This window comes from Eurytemora carolleeae, unplaced genomic scaffold, assembly GCF_000591075.1.
Source record: "Eurytemora carolleeae unplaced genomic scaffold, Eaff_2.0 scaffold396, whole genome shotgun sequence".
NCBI lineage: Eukaryota > Metazoa > Arthropoda > Copepoda > Calanoida > Temoridae > Eurytemora > Eurytemora carolleeae.
Window position 1 is genome coordinate 99,895 of NW_019396558.1, and position 20,679 is coordinate 120,573.

At 33.4% G+C, this 20,679-nt stretch overlaps 3 protein-coding genes across 4 annotated transcripts; 1 reads left to right on the top strand and 2 right to left on the bottom strand.

The window, feature by feature from the left end:
- The first annotated feature begins 4 nt into the window (after positions 1-4).
- Positions 5-5,840, top strand: LOC111705474 (uncharacterized). The gene is made up of 8 exons (XM_023478033.1): positions 5-187; positions 366-634; positions 1,265-1,337; positions 1,943-2,145; positions 3,585-3,769; positions 4,199-4,495; positions 5,092-5,166; positions 5,384-5,840. The coding sequence occupies exons 2-8, from the start codon at positions 584-586 to the stop codon at positions 5,397-5,399; spliced, it is 900 nt and encodes a 299-aa protein (XP_023333801.1). The 5' UTR covers positions 5-187; positions 366-583; the 3' UTR covers positions 5,400-5,840.
- A 309-nt stretch (positions 5,841-6,149) lies between these two features.
- On the bottom strand, positions 6,150-15,140 carry LOC111705486 (eukaryotic translation initiation factor 4E type 3). Of its 2 annotated transcripts, none has more exons than XM_023478052.1 (9): positions 15,062-15,140; positions 13,865-13,942; positions 13,429-13,478; positions 11,956-12,036; positions 11,270-11,417; positions 9,993-10,115; positions 9,587-9,686; positions 8,000-8,071; positions 6,150-7,204 (listed from the first exon to the last, which is right to left on the bottom strand). In XM_023478052.1, exons 1-9 carry the CDS (start codon positions 15,110-15,112, stop codon positions 7,194-7,196), a joined length of 714 nt encoding a protein of 237 aa, XP_023333820.1. In that variant the 5' UTR covers positions 15,113-15,140; the 3' UTR covers positions 6,150-7,193. The 2 variants fall into 2 exon arrangements, with proteins under 2 accessions (XP_023333820.1, XP_023333819.1); XM_023478051.1 differs by having other exon boundaries at positions 6,150-7,213.
- On the bottom strand, positions 15,119-17,663 carry LOC111705485 (dolichyl-diphosphooligosaccharide--protein glycosyltransferase 48 kDa subunit). Its single transcript, XM_023478050.1, has 3 exons — positions 16,672-17,663; positions 16,326-16,484; positions 15,119-15,589 (listed from the first exon to the last, which is right to left on the bottom strand). The coding sequence occupies exons 1-3, from the start codon at positions 17,635-17,637 to the stop codon at positions 15,431-15,433; spliced, it is 1,284 nt and encodes a 427-aa protein (XP_023333818.1). The 5' UTR covers positions 17,638-17,663; the 3' UTR covers positions 15,119-15,430.
- Positions 17,664-20,679: the final 3,016 nt, after the last annotated feature.

Consider the following 20,679-nt stretch of genomic DNA (forward strand, 5'->3'; position numbering starts at 1 on the left):
TTATTTTTTTCAGTACTATTTCTGTTAACGGTGGTTAGTTTAGCTAGTGATGTATTGTATATTCTGGATACCTTGAAAATCTTAAATTCTCTATTCTCTCTCAACCCGGAGAAATCAATCCCACTTGAATCTCCGATATCACCGGTATCTCCGGAACCAAAGCTCACTGATCTTTATTTGGCAACAGGAACTTAAAAATCTTACAAATTAAAAATCAACAGTCTTTCTCGTTTTTTTCTGCAGATTTTCCCGATAAGTCTAAAATATTTAAGTAAAAGATTCAAATTATATTTAATTATAGTTACACAACTTTTGCCTTGCGCTTCCCCATATTAGAAGAAAGCGTAGATTTTTTAAGTTGGTAGGATATTTGAGTATCTTGCCCTTTTTCCTACCGGGGTTTCTGTTTCCGGTTGAACAGCTCTTCTCAAACCCGGAGACAAGGTTCGGTTTTCCTTTCATCCTTCTCCGGGTATCCCTAGTTCCTCTGTATCCTCTCTTTCTCATCCTAGTGAGAGCAGGGCGTGTTGTCTCCGGACTGAGAAGAAGTAGAAGAAGGGTTCAAGGTTCAAGGATCAGTAGAATGGATTTCAGAATCTCTGAGATTGATCTTGTTTTGAGGATTCATCCACAGGAATTGTTTCATTAAATTTTTATATCTAGTATCTAGATTATATAGAGATATAGAGTCTTGATTGAAATCAGTTTACCGAAAAGAATGAATGGTTGATTTTGCACTAAACTAGCAAGATCTAAGTACATACTGACTGTCAAAGGAACTGAGTCTTTGCCACAAACTCTGATTTTCTATTCCTTATATCTTTACATCCCTATATATATACAGGGTGTCCCACGAAACATGACAGTTGTTTTGGATGTCGTCTTCCATACAATGTATTAGAAATTAAAGGCTGTTTGCAGTTTATTTCGTTTAAAAAAATCTGTTGCTCAAGTAAATTTTACTTTGAAATAAATTTTACTATAATATGACTCCTATATATTACTTTTATTTTTATTATTGTCTTTGGTAAAAAACAACTTAACAAATTATGAAAGAAGAAATTCTAAACTACTTACCAACTGTCATGTTTCGTGGGACACCCAGTAGCTTATTAAAAAATGTTTAAAATAATGTTAAAAGAAAAAAAATCCACGTTTAATTAGTTAAAATAATAGTATAAAAGTACAGGCTTACTCTTAGCTAATTATTAAATTTGGTCCCTTGTACTTTAATTTTCAATGTACAATGTACAATTTATGTCAGATTTTTCTTCATTTCTGTCACATTCTTCTAAACACAAATAATCTCTCATCCTACTTACAGTTTTTGTCTTTAGGTAAGTATTTTTTTTAAATATTTTATAAATTATTACTTAATTGGTTGAATCCTTATAAAATATTCATTCTTGAAGGATGGGTTGAATTTTAAGTATGAAGCAAGTTTTGAGATATAAAACATTATTTAAACATCCTGGAATTCAAAATACTAAAGCTATGACCTTATTCTTTTTAGATTATTTGTAGCAACTTATCGTATTTCAAAAGGAAATTGCCAAAAAAACACAGACATTACCCGGTTTACTCTTTAAAAAATATCACTTTCAATAATAAAAATACTTTCGTTTGTACGTGGTTTGTAAATGTTGGAGGGGATAAGAGGATTATAAAGTTGGTTGCTACTTATTCTAACTTTCACTCCGAGCTATCTTATGCTGACGTGAAAAGAATTTAATAGAAAAAGACTTCCATGGACCCCGAAAAATAATTTGCTTGAGTAGCGTTTAGAAAGATGGACAAATGCTAAAAAGTTTCACTAAAAACAAGCCTTTTTTAGGACAGCTTATTCTCATTACTCTTTACAGAAATAAAAATATACAACTCAATGTTAAGATTCCTGTCCATCCTAGGCCCACTTGAATTTTTCATGAAAATTCTGTTTAAGGATTGAATGTTGTGTATCTGGTATCCTGCTCCCTTCACAATATCCTGTATCCTGAACACTGTTGTATCCAAACCCAACTCTTCCAACCTTCTTATCATCCGTCCCAAGATTGCACGGATGGTGAAACAATTGAGATGGATGTAATAGCAGACCTGGAGAAAACTTCGACAGAGGTTCAATCCTCCCAGGGTCCTAAAAATCAGGTATTAATTTCCGTTTTTGTGAGGTGGGGTGGAGAAGAGTGTGTGACACCAGTTCTCGTTGGATCACTGAAGTTAAACACACTTTTCCACAGCCAGTAACTGGATTGGTGTCCAGACTGGTGTTCACGGGTTCTATTCTCGTACTCCACACAAACCCGTGGTTTCAGAAACAACTGGAGCTGACCGCACCTGAAACTGACCTGGTTAAGCAGTTATGACCACCTTACGGATGAAGGAGGACAGAGGGGCGACAGTTAACAACTGTCGCAGCAAAAGGGTGCGTTCTTTCTACTCAACAAGAAAGAAGCTTTAAGTGGATTGATCCAAGTGAATGATGATGAAGAGAGGAATGGTGGACAAGCAGGGAGAGTCTATGGTTGTCAGCTATAGGTACCTGGGGGTATCCAATCCGGGCTTACAGGTGATTGGGAGCAATGAGTGTAATGTTTCCTATCTGTATGGCACCCGGGCCTCATTCCAGTATATCAGAAGGATTCCTGCACTCTATATTCTCAGGCCAAAGAAGCCCTTAGGCAGCTGGAATCTTGTCAACCCTCTTCTCAGTATAAATGAAGCGTGGATAGATGAACGTGCTGCCAGATTACAACCCCTGCTAGATCAATATAAACCCATTCAACACCAAACTTTCGCGATAGAAAAATTCCGAGATTTGATCGTAAAAACCCGATCATGTCCTGGGGACAAAATAAACTCATTTAAAAAAATTTCTGTTTTTTAATAATTCATAATGATCCAAAATAAATACAATTTAGCAACCTTTTTACATTCATACAAATAAAGTGTTTTCTACTTAAAGGGACTGATTAGCGTAATTTAAAGTTCAACCCTATTAATCTAAAAGCATTACATTTCCGATTCACATAGTATAATAATTAAGGAAGATACTGTTGTTTTCTTTTTTGAAAACATAAAAATTCTCTTAATTTCTTTCTATTTTGATTCATAAATTCGCAATTGAAAATCATCAATTTTCAGCGAGAACACAAGGATAACTTTTTAGCTCAGAAAAATGTTGAAAGGGTATGAAATGGGACATGCTATCTCCTTAAATAAAGGGGATTTTCATAAAATTTCGCCTGCATTCCCTTAAATGTACTTTATATATCACAAAGGATGAAGTAAGACTAAAAATAATATGAAGTATTTACCTACAGTCGTCGCCGTCGTATGTAACATAATAAAGACGACTTTCGATTTCAAATTCTGATTTCTACCAAACTTTTAAACAGCATTGCTACACATAAACATGGAAACAAAGAGAAGCTGTCAATTAGCAGTTTTTTGGTTCAATGTAAACCTGTAATTTGAAAAAAGCTCGTTTGAAACCAAAATTTATAAGAAAAGTCGTCTTCATTGTACTGATATAAACGCCGACCACTGCATTAAAGTCAATTCATTGTAAATTTACATTTTTACAGGATCTTGAATCTTCTCATCCCCTGGTTTGCCGTCTGGAGAGCCAGGACGTTTTCCACAAATCGGAGGAGAACCTGGAGAGAAGAGAGAACCCGAACCTTCTTCTGGTCCTAGTTCTAGTTCTAGTTCTACTCCTCAACTCAGGGTTCAGAGTTGGTTCTCTTGCTCTTCTTCTTATTCTGCTCAGGTCTTATAATATAAATTCCATAAAACCTGGTTTCTTGTTAAATGTTAAATGTTGAGTATAAATCTTTACAAAAATGTATTCAATGTTCTCTCAAATCTAGGTTTACTTTAAATAGATTTTAGGCATTTAAGCGATCTTACAATTGCACTTTTTTAAAATTAAGGTTTCATTAATATTATTATTTATTAATTAATTCTATCTGTTTTAACAATTATATAAAGTAAGGCAATGTCAATATTATAACTGATTTTTACAGATATAATTCATCAAAATTTTCAAGTCATTCTAATTCTGCAATTTCTGCAATAATCCAGTTACGACTGAGTAACAAAATCCACTACATGCAGGGAATGCAAGAGAAAGGACTGATTGAAATCTGTAGAATCGTCTTTTACGTGTTATTATTTGTGGGTAAACCTGTATTTCCAGGTTCTGGAGTTTAATCTACTTAATCCTTCTTCTTCTGGTTCTCTTTATCCTCAGTCGAACTTCAAACCAACCTCTCTGTATCCTTCTAACTACCGTCCCGTACAGATTCTGCACCCTGAGAAACCAATCCTCTTCCTTGGATCAAGCTCTGAGTAGTATCTGGAGAATGAGTCTGAACAGCTGGGTTTGGTTTGGAGTCCCCTGTTTGCTCCTGTATGTTCTTGTAGCAGGGAATCCATACCTGCTTCCACACTGGCAGGAGTTAAACCTAATCAAGGATATCAACTACTTTATCAGGTAGACCAAGTAAACATGATGGTTAACGCGGGGGATAAGAGTCGTCTTTTGTTTAGTCTTAATAAATTTACATTAGAAAAGAATACACTTCTCGATCATCATTTTGTTTCATATTTACTGGAAGTCTCTGCAACAGATAGATTACTAGGCCTTCGTATTTACAATTTTAGTTTCTAACTGTTGCTCTGAAAGTCATCATCTTTAATCTCAAACAAATTGAATCTGCCACAAACTCAAATTTAATCTAACAATTTGAAATATCTAAGGTATACGACATTGGGTTGCGAAGTTAAGGGGTTTGAAAATGAGAAAAATTCAATTCCTTTCCGCGGATGCTTCTGCTTAAATTAGTGCATTTTCGAAAAGAGTAAGTAATTGTCGACAAATTTTTCTGGTCAAAATTTTAAGCTTTACCTTTCCATGGGTCATGTGACTAGTCACAAAGTATTTGAATCCGATTAATTCAGCCGTTTTGACGTTTATTGGATACAAACAAACAGACAGGCAGACAAACAAAGTACGTATATATGCATAAATAGATGAAACACTAGAAATCGACAACACTTAGCATTTTTTTATTTCAAATTATAATTTAGTTTTGATTTATCAATTCTCTGTTTCGGTCTACTCTCTCTTCCCTTCTCTTATCTTCTAAACCAGAAAATATTAAGGTAAACTCAGTCCGAATATCGTATTTAATGAATTGGAGGGTTCGCTGAACTACCATCCACTGGTTCAAATGATAAATCACCGATTCAAAGTTAGATTCACAAGGATTTGAATCTGAGAATCAAGGTTTGAACCAGCGACCTCTCAAATTCATTAAATTCTGCCCCGGAACTATTAATCATATTTGAATTCCTTGAACAATAAACCATTTCTATTTAGGAGAACATCCGATTAGAAAACATGAAGTGTCTCAGACGACTCAGGACAAGAGGAAAAAAATCAATATGAAATTATTATAAAATTTCCATTAAAATTTTTCAGCAACAAAAACTAACATTTAAATGTTGTTTGAAGGAAAAGCACGAGTCAGTGCCGATAAAGTGCCATCGGACTAATCTATGTGTGACCTACGAATAATATTGGCCATTGGTATAAAAAACACTTCAAGAATAATATTAAGGTCATAACTTCTGTATTTGAATTCAATTCTTTATTCGCTCTATTTCACGGAATTAATTTTAATTCCTTCAATTCAAAGTTTTACACTGTAAATATATAGTTAAGTCGTTGTGATGGCCGGGATTTCTTAAGTTTCGTCTTTAATTTGGTCTTTTAGGTCCTTTTGTTATTTTAAAATGAGATAAAATTTGTTTTTAATAATAAATATTATATAACTTCCAAGATTGAAGATGTAAAAAAATTATGAAATTCAACAAAATAAAAAAATTCAAGTTAAATAATAAATAGACTTCCTATAGATGTGAATAACGACTTTTAAGATGAAAACGATGTTATTTAAAATATATAATTGCGATAATTTGGTTCCCTTTTCAACAGGCGGTTTAATTAAAGAAATTACCGTTTACTTGAAATCATTTGTTTAAAAATCATGTTTTGGTGGATTCCAGTATATATATAACACTGTTGTAGCTCAGTCATATCATATCTAAACCTAAAGTTTTAGTCTCTAACGGAAGAAAAAAGAAATTGTTAAACATTTTTATTCAAAAATATCATAAATAGTTTTTGAACAATTGCGCAAAAAAGTTTTTTGTTTGTTCCATTTTGCGTATTTATTTCTACATTTGTGTCAATTGTTGCGTCAAATGCATAATATACTTCAGTATATGTACTTTTAGCATGTACATATGTACATCAAACCATGCTGTCCAGTATGCATGTACAATGTACATAGAATATCACTTTAGTTAAATCATTCACGCTGAGTATATAAAAATATATATTTTGATAATGATGTATGACCTGTGGATTTGGGAGTAAAATAAGAATTGAAAAAAAAAAAATCCAATTTTCTAAAACGCTGGTTCCCAAACTTAATGTCCGATAATAAATATTAAGAGTATAAATACAGTTCTATAAATATACAAGTGCTTTATAAAATATACAAAGTAGAACTAGCACAGTTTACAGTTTATGCGAATTGTTTCTTTTCTTGGTTGAAGGTCAAGGGATAAAATTATATTTTAGCATTATGGCACGGGAAAAACAATGTATTACAAGTTAAAAATTCAAATACCAGTTTTTGTTTAAAAGTTATCAGAAAGGAGTATAAAAAAATTTCCCTTTTATTCCATCTGAATTTTGTAGATTTGGGGAAAGAGTGAAAATGTTCCAGGGAAGTTTGAATAACTCTTTAATCGCTGAGGTGGATTTAAGCACAATGGAAGCACCCTTTAATAACATTCATATTTGATCGAAGAAATTAAAATGTTTGAAGAAAAAAATATAAGTTCCGATATCTGAAGGTTTAAAAAATAATACTTTTAAAGTAGGTTCAGCTGAAAATATTTTGTCCGGTGTAATGTTTAAATGAGTCCATATAAATATGATGTGTAGGATTGATTAATTGTAGGAATGATCCTACAATTTTAGATGATGTGGAGAATTGATCCTTTAGTTGAAGGTTAAGTGTAGGATTGATCCTACAGTTTAAGATGATGTTTAGAATTGTTCCAATATGTGTATTGAGTAGGATTGATGAAGTTCAAGGGAACAATGAGGAGCGCGGTTAAACTTTTCCTAAACCAACTGATCTTTAATATTCGGAATTTTCAAAATCATAAAAAGATAATTTTTGAGATATTCATTTGGAATATTTCAGAGGGAAACCTTAATTTTAGAAAAATTTGGAATTTCGGGGGAAACCTCAAATGTAGAAAAATTTGGAATTTCGGGGGGAAACCTCAAATGTAGAAAAATCTGGAATTTCGGGGGGAAACCTCAAATATAGAGTAATTTTGAATTTTGGGGGGAAACCTCAAATGTAGAAAATTTAGGAATTTCGGGGGGAAACCTTAAATATAAGAAAATTTAGGAATTTTGGGGGGAAACCTTAAATATAAAAATTTTTGGAATTTCGGGGGGAAACCTCAAATATAGAGAAATCTGGAATTTCGGGGGGAAACCTCAAATGTAGAAAAAATGGGAATTTCGGGGTAAAACCTCAAATATAGAAAAATTAGGAATTTCGGGGGGAAACCTTAAATGTAGAAAATTTAGGAATTTTGGGGGAATCCTTAAATATAAAAATTTTGGAAATTCGGGGGGAAACCTCAAATATAGAGAAATCTGGAATTTCGGGGGGAAACCTCAAATGTAGAAAAATTGGGAATTTCGGGGGAAAACCTTAAATATAGAAAATTTAGGAATTTCGGGGGGAAACCTTGAATATAGAAAAATTTGGAATTTCGGGGTAAACCTTAAATATAGAAAAATTTGGAGCTATTTTGAGTTTCTTTTTACCACTGACACTAATCTACATCTAATTAAAGACAAACATTTCAATTTTTCATCCGAACTTAAAAGATAAGTTTCCTGTAATATTGTGACCAGTGTTCTCGTATCCAGCAGTCTTCTTACCCTCGTAGGCGCTGTGAGTTTGATGAGCTAAACAATAAAATTCTTACATTTTTCATATGTTAGAAAAATATGGAAAAATATACGGGGGGGGGGGGGGGATTTTTGATGAATTGGGAAACTAAATGAAAACTGAAACATCATAATGCAATTTTTCATTCTTTTTGAAACGTTTTCCCCCAAAACTCATTTATTTTCACCATCTCAGCGAAAACCCCTTAGAAAATTTCATATATAATTTCTGGAAATGAATGATTTTTAGAAAAATATACATTACAGATACACCCCTGAAATTAGGGAGGGGGAAGGCGGAAAGAAATCAAAGTCAAAATAGGTGGGGAAGGGAAGGAAAAAGGGAAGGAAAAGGAAAAGGGAAGGAAAAGGGGAAAGAAAAGGTGAAAGAAAGAAAAGTAAAAGAGGAAGGGTAACAAGACCAGAAAGGGATGGGCGGGGAATGGTAGGGAAGGAAGTGAACAGATAGGGAAGGAGATAGGTAGAGAGGGAAGGAGATAGGTAGGGAAGGGGAAAAGAAGGGAATAGGAAAGTTGGGAAATGGGAAGGTTGGGAAAAGGAAGGTTAGGGAGGAAAAGGGGAGTTTGCGAGGGAAACAGGAAGGTTGAAAGGGAAAGACTAAAAGATGGATTAGGGAACTACAAAAAGGCCAGGGAAGGTAGGGAAGGGAAAAGGAAGAGGGAAGAAGAAGGAGAATGCATGGGGAATGTAGGGAAGTGGGAATAATGATGGAAGGTTGGCAGATAAGGAAAGAAAGGGGAATATTGATGGAAGGTTGGCAGATAAGGAAGAAAGGGGAATATTGATGGAAGGTTGGCAGATAAGGAAGGAAAGGGGAATATTGATGGAAGGTTGGCAGATAAGGAAGGAAATGGGTATTTAGGGAAGTGAAGGGTTGGAGCTCTTTACCTCTTCATATCAGACAGCTTTTCACAAATAATTTCCCCCGATAGTTAAAATGCAGCATAAAAAAACGTTTAAAAATTTTTCGCGCGCACAATTTCATTAAAAAATGTGATAATAGAATACCCCTTACTCAATTACTTTTACACATAGTCTAACATGTTAAAAGATATTTTGCGCTACGCGCGCAAATTCAGAACAAGCAAATATTTTTTTTGAGAATTTGAGAGTAAACACCCCCCAGTTAAAATGAAAAAAATACCCCTGAACTGACAAATAATCAATTAAAACTTCTTTGCCAGTACCACCATACCAAAAGTTAGAAAAATTTCCCTGCAGCACCATCTATACAAAATGCATCCTTATGTAGTTTATTATACACTGCAGTGTAAATCTTAAAAATTATGTCTTTTTAGTTATCGTATTTGGGGAAGGAAATTAAAAAATTTCAGGGAGGCAGGGAGGAGGGGGAAAGAAAAAAATTGGACTTATTTACACCCCCGATATATTTCCTACCCACAAAGCAATAATATCTTTCTCAAAGTAAATGACTTACTTTTATAAATGACAAGTTCTACATCTACATTAATTAAGTTTTAACTATGATTTTTATAATATTTGTTTTCTTACGTTTAAAGAATTCTGCGAGGAAAGTTACATCAGGAACTAGGGAGTGTACTTTCTTCAGTACTGTATCATTCACAGCCAGTTGGGCATCATAGTTCCAGATCTAAATATATATCATAGTTCCAGATCAAAATATTTATTATAGTTCCAGATCTAAATATATAACATAGTTCCATATCTAAATATATATATCATAGTTCCAGATCTAAAAATATATCATAGTTCCAGATCTAAATATAAATCATTGTTCCAGATCTAAATATACATCATAGTTCCAGATCTAAATATATATCATAGTTCCAGATCTAAATGTATATCATAGTTCCAGATCTAAATATATAGTAAAAACTTTCAAATTTGAGGGGAAAAAACTGGAAAACATAATTTTAAACATGAATTCTTGGCTCACCTGAATGAGATCATCCCTTTCTCTAGGTGAGACGGATAGCCCTGCAATATCATCACCATCTGCTAGATCGGATACAAACTGTTCTCCTATAGCAGCTAACAGCAGTTCCTTCCAAACCTTTGCCTGAATATAAACATTATAATCTCCGTCCTGCTAGATAGAATACAAACTGTTCTCCTATAGCAGATCAAAGTGAATAAACACTAAAAAGGGTCAATATCATAGTTGTATGACGACATTATATATTCAAAATATTTTAGAATTATATTGCGAGGCGCTTATAATCTGTTTGTACTGTATGTACAGTACTAAACTTACTGCACTCCATTTGTTAACAAACTTTATTCTAGAAATTACGTGAAATTACAAAACAAAAAGTAAATATTTAAACACGATTATGCATCATGCATAATTGTTAACCGAAGAATGCATAATTTCTTGTGATACAAATAAGCGAAGCCGTTGGAGAGAAACAACCGCCTCAGATGATTAGATCCATAGTCTGCATTAAAAGGGATTATAAATGTGATTTTAGTGACCGGCCATTAACAGCAGTTTTCTTAATTAGACCTATCTTAGATGAAGATAATTACATTTTTAAACATGACCAGACTCTTGTTTTTAACATTCAGTAATTGTTTCTATAAACGGTTAATTTTACTGTCTTCTGCCATCAATTTTTTAATTTAAAACAAACATCTGTATGTTCATAAAAAATGAAATTAATATATATTTATATTAAATGCTGTTTTGCAGTTCAAATCCTAATTTACGTGTTTGTTGTAGTTTAGGGAGAAAGTCTTGAATTTGAAGTTTTTATGAAACCAAGTTACGTCCTCTGAAGTTCCCAGTTGAATTTCAGAAGTTTTTGTAACGTCGACATAAATAGCTTAACCTATTTGTAGTCCTTACTTTATAATTATTATTGGGCCCAGAAATAATATGAAAATTTTACCAAACCAAATAATTCCGTATGGGCAAATTAGTCGTCTTTATCCTGTCTGTTCCACTTTAGTATTTATTCACTTTGATAGCAGCTAGCAGCAGTTTCTCCATACAGCTAGATCGTATACAAACTACTCTTAATTAAAAGCTAGAAGCAGTTCTTTCCTAATAGGATAATGCCCTCAGAATATGTATACTATGGAATAACAGGTGGCAGCATTTGGTTTGGGAAGTTTCTCTATATTCAGCAACTAGCAGCGATTCTTTTAGAGCGTAGACAAAATTTGAAAAAAATTGTAACCAAGCTTTGAACATTCTTCTTACAAACTTACCGTATCCTTTTTCATGCATTTAAGCCTCCAGGTTCCTCCGTTGCATATCTCCGGATCCTCCCAGAGAGGCTGCCGTTCCTCTCTCATTAGATGGTAGTAGGACCTCAGGGGGAGCTCGCATATCTCAGGAATATGGTTGTACACAGACCTGGACAGCGTTGTTCAGTTCATATATATATTTAGAAAACAGGGCCGTGGGTATATACATTTTCTTTAAAATCATCCATTTCCACAATCTCGAGAGTAAGGAACCTTGGATAGTTTTTAATTCTGCTGAATTTGAACGTGTTCTTTTAAAGGAAATAATTAATTTTGGTTGAAAACAAAAAAGGTAATACAGGTAAAATAGCTTTAAAAACCCTGATAGGATTTAAGTAGAGTGATAAAACTTAGAAATATAATTTAACTAGGCTTTAAGGTCGCTTCGCGCCCATATTCTATTTAAATTATGAACATGTTCTTTTTATTAACATTTTAAAATAAAGAAAAAAATTTTGCGGATTTTTAAAATTTTTTTAAAATTTTTATCATTCATAAACCTTTCCTGGGGTCCCTAGATGTCCCACAAAAAATTTGGGCCCGATCGGTTCAGCCGTTTTGACGTTTATTGGATACAAACAAACAGACAGATAAACAGACAGACAAACCTTTATATATAGATTGAATTAAAAAAAGTTAAGACTGACCAGAATCCTTGAACTGTAGAGACTGTGTACACTTTCTTCAGGTTTGCTTGGTATTGGGCAGCTGTAGAACCCTTGGAGGCCCTAGACAAATCAATCAACCAATTAAATAATTTCTGTAAATCAATCAATAGAGCAATAAGTCAATCAATAAATAGATCTAACAATAAATCAATAGATGCATTGATAATAAATAGATCCATTAATAAATAAATAGATCCATTAATAAATAAATAGATCCATTAATAAATAAATAGATTCACCAATAAATAAATAGATCCATCGATAAATAAATAGATCCATCTATAAATAAATAGATCCATTAATAAATAAATAGATCCATCAATTAAAAAATAAATCCATCAATAAATAAAAGATCCATCAAAACAAAAAGATCCACCAATATATTAATTGATACATCAATAAATAAATAGATCAATTAAAAAATAAATAGATCCATCAATACATAAATGGAACAATCGATAAATAAATAGATCCAACAATAAATAAGTAGAACAATCGATAAATGAATAGATCAATGATAAATAGATAGAGCCATCGATAAATGAATAGATCCATCAATAAATTAATAGATCCATCAATAAATAGATAGATCAATTAAAAAAATAAATAGATCCATCAATAAATAAATAAATCCAACAATAAAAAAAAGATCCATTAACAAATAGATATATCCATCAATAAATAAATATAACCATCGATAAATAAATAGATCCATCAATAAATAAATAGAACCACCGATAAATAAATAGATCCATCAATAAATAAATAGAACCATCGATAAATAAATAGATCCATCAATAAATAAATAGAACCACCGATAAATAAATAGATCCATGGTAAATAAATAAATCAATCAATAAATAAATAGATCCATCAATAAATAAATAATTTGAACTAATTTGAAATGAAATCTGAAAAAGAGGCCATCAATAAATCCATCAATAAATAAATAGATCCATCAATTAATAAATAAGTCCACCAATAAATAAATAGATCCATCAAAATAAAAGATCCATTAATAAATAAACATATCCATCAATAAATAAATTGAACCATCGATAAATAAATAGATCCATCAATAAATGAATAGATCCATCAATAAATAAATGGAATCATCAATAAATGAATATATCCATTAATAAATAAAAAGATCCATCAATAAATAAATAGATCCATCAATAAATAAAAAGATCCATCAAAAAATAAATCCATCAGAGAAATAAATCCATCAATAAATAACTTGATAAATAACTCGATCAATCAATCAATCAATCAATCAATCAATCAATCAATCGATCAATTAGCCAGTATAATTTTGATAAATTAATCATTGCAATTATTTAATTACCAGAAATTTATCAATATTAATTTACAATTAGGCAGTTATAAATTCAATTAATTCATCAGTTTAATTTATATTTAAATTAATTATTAAATCTATTAAAAAATTACTTATCGATCCAGAAAGTCCATGAAGTTTGAAGTGGAACTCCAATACAGTCCTTTTCAGACATTAAAATTTATTGAGATCATCCTCTCTTATCAACATTCTTACAAAATTGTGACTTAAATTTCCTTTTATTATTCTTTATTTCTATTAAATTAGTTAAAACATGAATTTTAGAGTCAAACAAAGGCTAAACTTTTCGTAAGCTCATTAACCCTATCACTGCTGGGGTACTTGAAAACCAGGATATGCTGGGGGGGGGACCCCCGCCCCTAGCAGGAATAGGTTTAACAAAAAGAGTATTTTGTTCTGAAAAAGACTTAAACCCCGTAGATTTTTAGAAAATTATATTCATGATAATCCTAATAGTTTTTATTCTTAGTTAAAATATTCCAAAATCATTTTAAAAATTTCAGTATTTCTTCTCATAAATTTGTTTTCCTGTGTATTGAATTTGTTGATGGTTGACGGGGAGAAGTTGCTGGGGGAGAAGGCGAGGGAGTCTGGCATCAGATCATTCTAGAACATATCAGATCATTCTAGAACATATCATGTCATTCTAGAATATATCAGATCATTCTAGAACATATCAGATCATTGTAGATCATATAATATCATCAGATCACTCTGGAACATATCAAATTATTATACATAGAACATATCGGATCATTCTAAACACATATCAGAACATTCTAGAACATATCAAAATATCGTAGAACATATCAGAGCTGGGAACTTTTGAATGGTGGATATCGGGATTAATGCTTGATCCACTCTTTTTCTTAATCTCGAGATTAAATAATGCTTGTTCTCCTCTTGTTATTAATCTCTAGATTAATTAATCGATCGGGATTAATGATATCCCATTCTAGTTTTCAGCTCAGATTATTCTAGAACACATTAGATCATATCATTCTATTATTCTAGAACAAGATCATTCTAGAACATAAAAACTATTTCAATTATTCAAATTAAATACACGGAACCCTCAGATTTCACTCATTAACTCGTGTACCTACTAGGTTACAGTTTTAACTACCTGCAGTACAGTGTACACATGAATGTTCTTGGGTACATTATACTATACAGATTATTCTGTATTGGAACAGTAAGCAATTGTACCAATTTATGTAGTGGCATGTCCGTTTCACAAGTACAAATTAAACCTTCATCTGGGCATATGATGGGAGTTATCCCTTTTTTTCTAAATTAGCTTTCAGATATATAACAAATGATGGGAGTTATCCCTTTATTTTTAAATTAGCTTTCAGATATATAAAAAATGATGGGAGTTATCCCTTTAAATTAGCTTTCAGATATATAACAAATGATGGGAGTTATCCCTTTATTTTTAAATTAGCTTTCAGATATATAAAAAATGATGGGAGTTATCCCTTTATTTTTAAATTATAACCAAGAAAAAAGTGAAGGAAAGCTAATCCACATTTTTCAATCATAATTACGTCATTTTCCTCATTTTTACTCAGATAGAGGTTTAAATAAAGGTACTGTTGCAAATCTGTTGAAATTGCGCATTGCTTACTTGACTTTCATTTCCCTTGTTTTTATCTTCAAAAACAAACCAAAAAGTTTGTACATAGTACACGTACAATATTAAATGTACAATGTGTACACTACCTGTATCCTGTGTGCTAATGTTTTTTGTAGAACTGGAACTGGAGCCGACATTTTCCCTGAAAACAAACCTTGTACAGTACACAGGGTACGCAGTACATAACCAAACTAAATAATCTCTATTGTACAAGAAAATTGAATTCACCAATTTATTAGGAAACAAGATTGTATCACATGTGCTGTGTATTCACTATTTAGATTTTATTTCAAGTTTACATAAATACATATTCCGCATACTCACTACTCACACATGTTTATTATATTAAGATGAAGAAAATTCGGGTGAAACAAAAACAAGAAATTACTCAAGGATTTAAATCAACAAAGAAATACGATGAACTCCACATTGAAGATGAACTCCTTAAACTACATCTACTCGGACTTCTTCTTCACGTCCTCCTCCTTGTAGTGAAGGAAGATGATGGCGAAGACGAATACGCCGGCCATCATACTGAAGGATGAGGCGTAGTAGGGATAGGCGGAGATAATAAACCTCTCGTACTGGTTGTGGCGGAGAGGGCGGACAGAAACCTAAAAAAATGTCAGATTTAAAAAATAATTTTAAAACTTATCGATATCTCAATGTAATCAAGCTTTGCGCTCACATATACTGGCTCGACATAGCTGCCCAAATGGCTGGAATTTTTGTAGGGAACCCATTGGTATCCCGGGGCTAAAACAATTCAAATCCTTTTCAAAGTGTTTTTAATCCTGGACAACGCCGGTTACTCCAGCTCAATAGGAATTTTATACACAGCACAAATAAGAATTCATCAATACACAATCAACTAATTCTTCAAAAATAATTTTTCCGCAGTATAAACTGATATCCGATTCGGCTGGGATGAATTGCATGTTTTTTTTTCATCATGATCTTTACACTGCAGTACAGTTTACAATGTACTCTTGTAAATCGTCAATGGTGCTCTTGACATGAATAAATAATTCGAAGATGACCAGTTTCAAACATATCAATCAATCAATCAAAAAATCTCGAATGTACAGAGCGTCCAACATCATAATAGATTATCTTCCAAGATTTAACGCTTAAATACGCACATAGTACTAAAAATACCTAGTGTTTTCTGCATGCATATTTTTATGTTAAAAATTTTCTGACTATTCCCGGAAATCGCAATTTAGGGCCAGTAACGATCCGAAATGATGTGGGACACCCTGTACATAGGGGTAAATCTACTAAAACAAGGTATCAACTCCTCTTGAAGCCCAGACTGGAATAAATTTAACACCGTAATGGCTTCATTACCTGAGTAGTGGTTTGTACCCTGGTGAATCCTAGTCTATGATGATTAACTCTGAACTGATAAACTCCGTATACATCAGGAATCTTGAACTGGGTGGAGATCAATCCGTTCTTGTTCGACATGGTGGCACGCACAAAGGGATCAATCCTCACGAACTCAACCTGATTTAAATAAAAATTAGAGATCTAGGAGAAGAATGCATCAGCCGAGCTCTGAAATGTTAAGCATACAATTTTCTTTTGGAGACAAATATAGTTTAATCCTATGTTCTCTTTTAACTTCTTGAGACCTTCTATTTAATAAACAAAATTTAAGAATTGAAAACCCTGTTACAAAAAATATCTGAACCTGTACATCAGTGCCGGAGTAAGGAACCCAGACTCCGTTCTTCTTCTCCTTGATACTGATACTGAATTCGACCAACTCCCTGATCGTGTAGAAATCAGGAGGAGAGGATTCTCCGACGAGATGATGGTTGGTATATTCAACCTTTAACACTCCACGCTCTTGGAAACACCACAGACTCATCATCTTTGTAAACTCAGCGTTTCCGGTCGGGCCGGAGCCTATCTCGGCTGTGAAGAATTCATCGGAGAAGAATTCCAGAGATCCGGAGAAGATAACTCGAGCATTGTTTCTGGCTTGGAGTCCGGCGATGAGAACTGTGTTCTTCCCGACAGCATGAGGATAGTCTCGGATAGGTTGCTCCGGGTTGTGTGAGTAAGATGAGGAGGAACCGGTTAGAATCTCGAGAACAAGAGGATTTTCCGGGTCCGCTAGGATACCAGCTCCTCGGTACAGTAGAGGAGACTTAACCCCGCCTGTGATGAGGTCGGATTTGATCAAGTTCTTGGACTCAGAGACAACGAGAGTGTGGTGGCCGGTATCCTTGGCGTCGAAGTTCAGGTGATCGATGACGTATGTTCCTTCTTCGTCGACTTCAAATCCACATTCAGAGGCAATCTCGCGCAGCACCTCGCCGGTATTAGAGTTTCCGGCAATAAGAAGGTTTCCACCGTCGTCGACGAATTCGGTCATGGCCTCGACACTCAGGGCACCGCCGAATTCTTCGACGGTCGGAGCAAAAACGACGATGTTATCAAACAAATATTCACCGTACTTCTTAAGGACTAGGTTAGAATCATCAGCCACCTTAAAGGTCAGAGCGAACCCCTGATCTGTCAGAGTTTTGAAGAACATGGAGTGGGTTTCCTTGACGGCCAGGTTCTCTAGGAGTGCTAAAACCCTTTTCTCTGCGGAGATATGAGATATACAGATCCCAAGGAAGAAGATGGAAAAAGAAATTCTCCCCATTTTGTCTGTAATAAGATAGTAGGATTGATTTTGAGTAAAAAAGATTTGTTTGAGGTTTTAGTTAGAGATATATTTGAAAACTTTAACATAATCACAAAATGTAAATGAAATTTCGAAATTGTGGCCGCAGCGCCCTGCCCCCAAATAAATTTGATAATCCGAGTCATGACGTTGACAATTCTTTATAACGTCGACGTCGCGTAACTATCAAAATAATGTTTCTGATCGCTTAGAGCTCAGAAAAACAGTTAAACTATTTGAAAATTTTATTGAAATTATTAATATCTTAATTTACGGCTTGAAACATTATATGGGTTAACAATTATTTACATTTTTGTTGATTTATTTCTAAATTGCTTTTATTCAATTCATCGGAAAAACTCTCAGCCAATGAGAGACAACTAGGTAACCAACTTATCAACCAATGAGAAGGAAGCGCTCTTGCCGCGGCACACTCTCAACTGATTTTCTTTAAATCAACTAAGCAAAAGACGTTAATCAGAAATTTTCTAAAATTTTATGTTTGGTTAAAAAATCTTTATGAACATTGACACGCGCGTGGACTGGGGCCTGAGGCGGGGGTATTAGTCCTCTTGCCCCCCTCAGGCGTCTCGAAGGGATGGCAGGACCCCCTGCGATATGCAAAGGTTAAAGTTACGTGTGGTAGGTAAATAAAGAGCTTGGCCCCCATCTTCCGAGGGATGTTTCCCCCTTAAAAAGTAGTTGAAAATTTTCAGGAGACTAATCAGAGAGTAATACAGAACCATACAGAGGGATACATTATAATTTAGAGTTTTGAATCGGGACTGCAGTGGACTGAAAGGGGAGTGTCTCAGGAGACTACTCAGGACTTCAGGGAGTAATACGTAGATACTATAGGATGAATAGGATACGCTATATTATAGTCCTTGAATCGGGACTACAATGGGTACATAGAATTTTTAAGGCCAAGGGGGGGACAGGACAAAAAATTCCCCATCATCCTCCCCGGATATCCTGTCTACGCGCTTGAACATTTAACTCAATAAATTCGATTTTGAGACGTTTGATTTAAAAGTTTAACTACGAGTTTTAAATCTTAAGATTTTAATAATTGTGGCTTGTAAGTTCAGAAATGTATGTGAGGCTGAGCTTACAATTAAGACTATGCAGAAACCTTTGAATCTCAACTCACTGTATATTATTCAGGGTTGGGTGTACCCACAAAGGAGGATACAATGACGACCAACAATATAACAGAGTAGGGTTAATTTTGGTCAGCTGTATATAATTTACTCATCTAACGATACACATAATTTAGTTGGAAAAGAAAGTAACATGCATAAAACTGCTGGGAACAACCTGTATGAATGAAATCCGAACAGTCGTCTATTCTCATCCTTCGTTGCATGTAACCCTGTATAAAATAACATATTTAACATGAACGAACCAAAAACAGAATATTTGCTAAAGATTTAAGTTGTTGTAAGTAGATCCTAAGAACATATTTGTTATGAAACATGTTTCATTCCAATTAATCAAACTATAGAATATATATACAATAACAATAAATACAGATCTATTTCTTATAAAACATAAGCAATATGTAAAACATATGTATTAGGTAAAACATATTTCATACCTGTTTAATACAAAATATCTTAAAAACTTAAAAATGAAACTTATTCTGCTCTATAAAACATATTTAATGAAAAAATACAAATAATTAAGACATTTCTTAAAAAACATACAGGGTGTCCCACGAAACATGACAGTTGGTAAATAGTTTTAAAAGTCGTCTTTCATAGTTTGTAAAGTTGTTTAATACCAAAGAGAATAATAAAAAATATTATATACCAGTCACATTATAGTAAAATTGATTTCAAAGTAAAAAATAAAAGATTTTTAAATCAGAATAAACTCCAAAACTTCTATAATTTGTAATACTGCAATGGAAAAAGACATTCAAAACTATTCAAATACTGTCATGTTTCGTGGAACACCCTGTATTTGATATGATACAATGTATGTATTAATTAGGTATAATGAATATTGTTTAATATATGTTGGTTGATATGTCATATTTCCTGCTAAATAGATATTTAACAAAAGTTTAATTATATATTGTAGTCACAACTCACAATATACAATTTTCACTCAAGATTTTTAAAACGTAAAAAATAAGAATTGATAACTCGCCTCAAGCTCTAAATTCCTAATCTGCATTATATTCTTGCGTCCTTAATTGATCTATTGCAGAATTTATTGGTCTAAAATCAAATTTCTACGAGACCAGGTTTCAACGAAATAAGGATTAGAAAATTTGAATTAAAGAAAATAATCAGATCCTGTGATATATCTGTCAATTTTTTAAATTTACAAGCTGTAATTGACCATTTTCTGAAAAGCTCGGAAATCATCAAATCACCTAAAGAATCCGAAGAAGACGACAGTAACAGAAAACTTGGGAATCTATTTCAAGAATATTGAAACAGAGGTTAAAACTTTTGTATCGGTAATCCCTTAAAAAATCTCTAATATTTTGTAATCTGATGGATTAAGTATAAGGTCATAAAAATGAAGCACCTAATTCCCTCAAATTAGAGGTTTCCGGTTCAGATATTTAAATCAGGATGCATGTTGTAGATAAGCGCTATCTGAAACAAAAGTTCCGGTCTCAGGTGGAATCAATTTCATCTTATAAATTGGTAATCCCACTTCCCAGGCCCCTATGTCTGCCTGTCTTCTATGTATATCAATAATTTTGTAGTGATTAAACCGATTGGCCTAATATTTGTAAAGTGACCTCAAATGACCCCAGAATTGGCTGATGACCGACCAGCACTGTGCAAATTAGGCAGAAAAAGTAGGTCAAATTCAGTGGCGGATATAAGGGGGGTTATTGGGGTTATTTACCCCCCCCTAGAATCCTGGGGGTAAATACCCCCCCCTAGAATCCCGGGGGTAAATACCCCCCCCTAGAATCCTGGGGGTAAATACCCCCCCCTAGAATCCTGGGGGTAATTACCCCTGAACATATATTCAGGCCCTGAATAGCAGGGG

Bases quoted from the DNA above. Each gene is read 5' to 3' on its own strand.
- LOC111705486 (XM_023478051.1), bottom strand. From the start codon at position 15,112: ATGTCGGCTCCAGTTCCAGTTCTACAAAAAACATTAGCACACAGGATA. The intron at 10,116-11,269 runs GTAAGTTTGTAA...GTTTATATTCAG, and splicing joins AATGCATGAAAAAGGATACG to GCAAAGGTTTGGAAGGAACT. The intron at 7,214-7,999 runs GAAACTTATCTT...ATTAAAGATCAG, and splicing joins CACTGGTCACAATATTACAG to TTGGTTTAGGAAAAGTTTAA.
- LOC111705474 (XM_023478033.1), top strand. From the start codon at position 584: ATGGATTTCAGAATCTCTGAGATTGATCTTGTTTTGAGGATTCATCCA. The intron at 1,338-1,942 runs GTAAGTATTTTT...ATTCTGTTTAAG, and splicing joins CTTACAGTTTTTGTCTTTAG to GATTGAATGTTGTGTATCTG. The intron at 2,146-3,584 runs GTATTAATTTCC...ACATTTTTACAG, and splicing joins CCCAGGGTCCTAAAAATCAG to GATCTTGAATCTTCTCATCC.
- LOC111705485 (XM_023478050.1), bottom strand. From the start codon at position 17,637: ATGGGGAGAATTTCTTTTTCCATCTTCTTCCTTGGGATCTGTATATCT. The intron at 16,485-16,671 runs GTTCAGATATTT...TATTTAAATCAG, and splicing joins ACTCCGGCACTGATGTACAG to GTTGAGTTCGTGAGGATTGA. The intron at 15,590-16,325 runs GTAATGAAGCCA...ACATTTTTTTAG, and splicing joins GGGTACAAACCACTACTCAG to GTTTCTGTCCGCCCTCTCCG.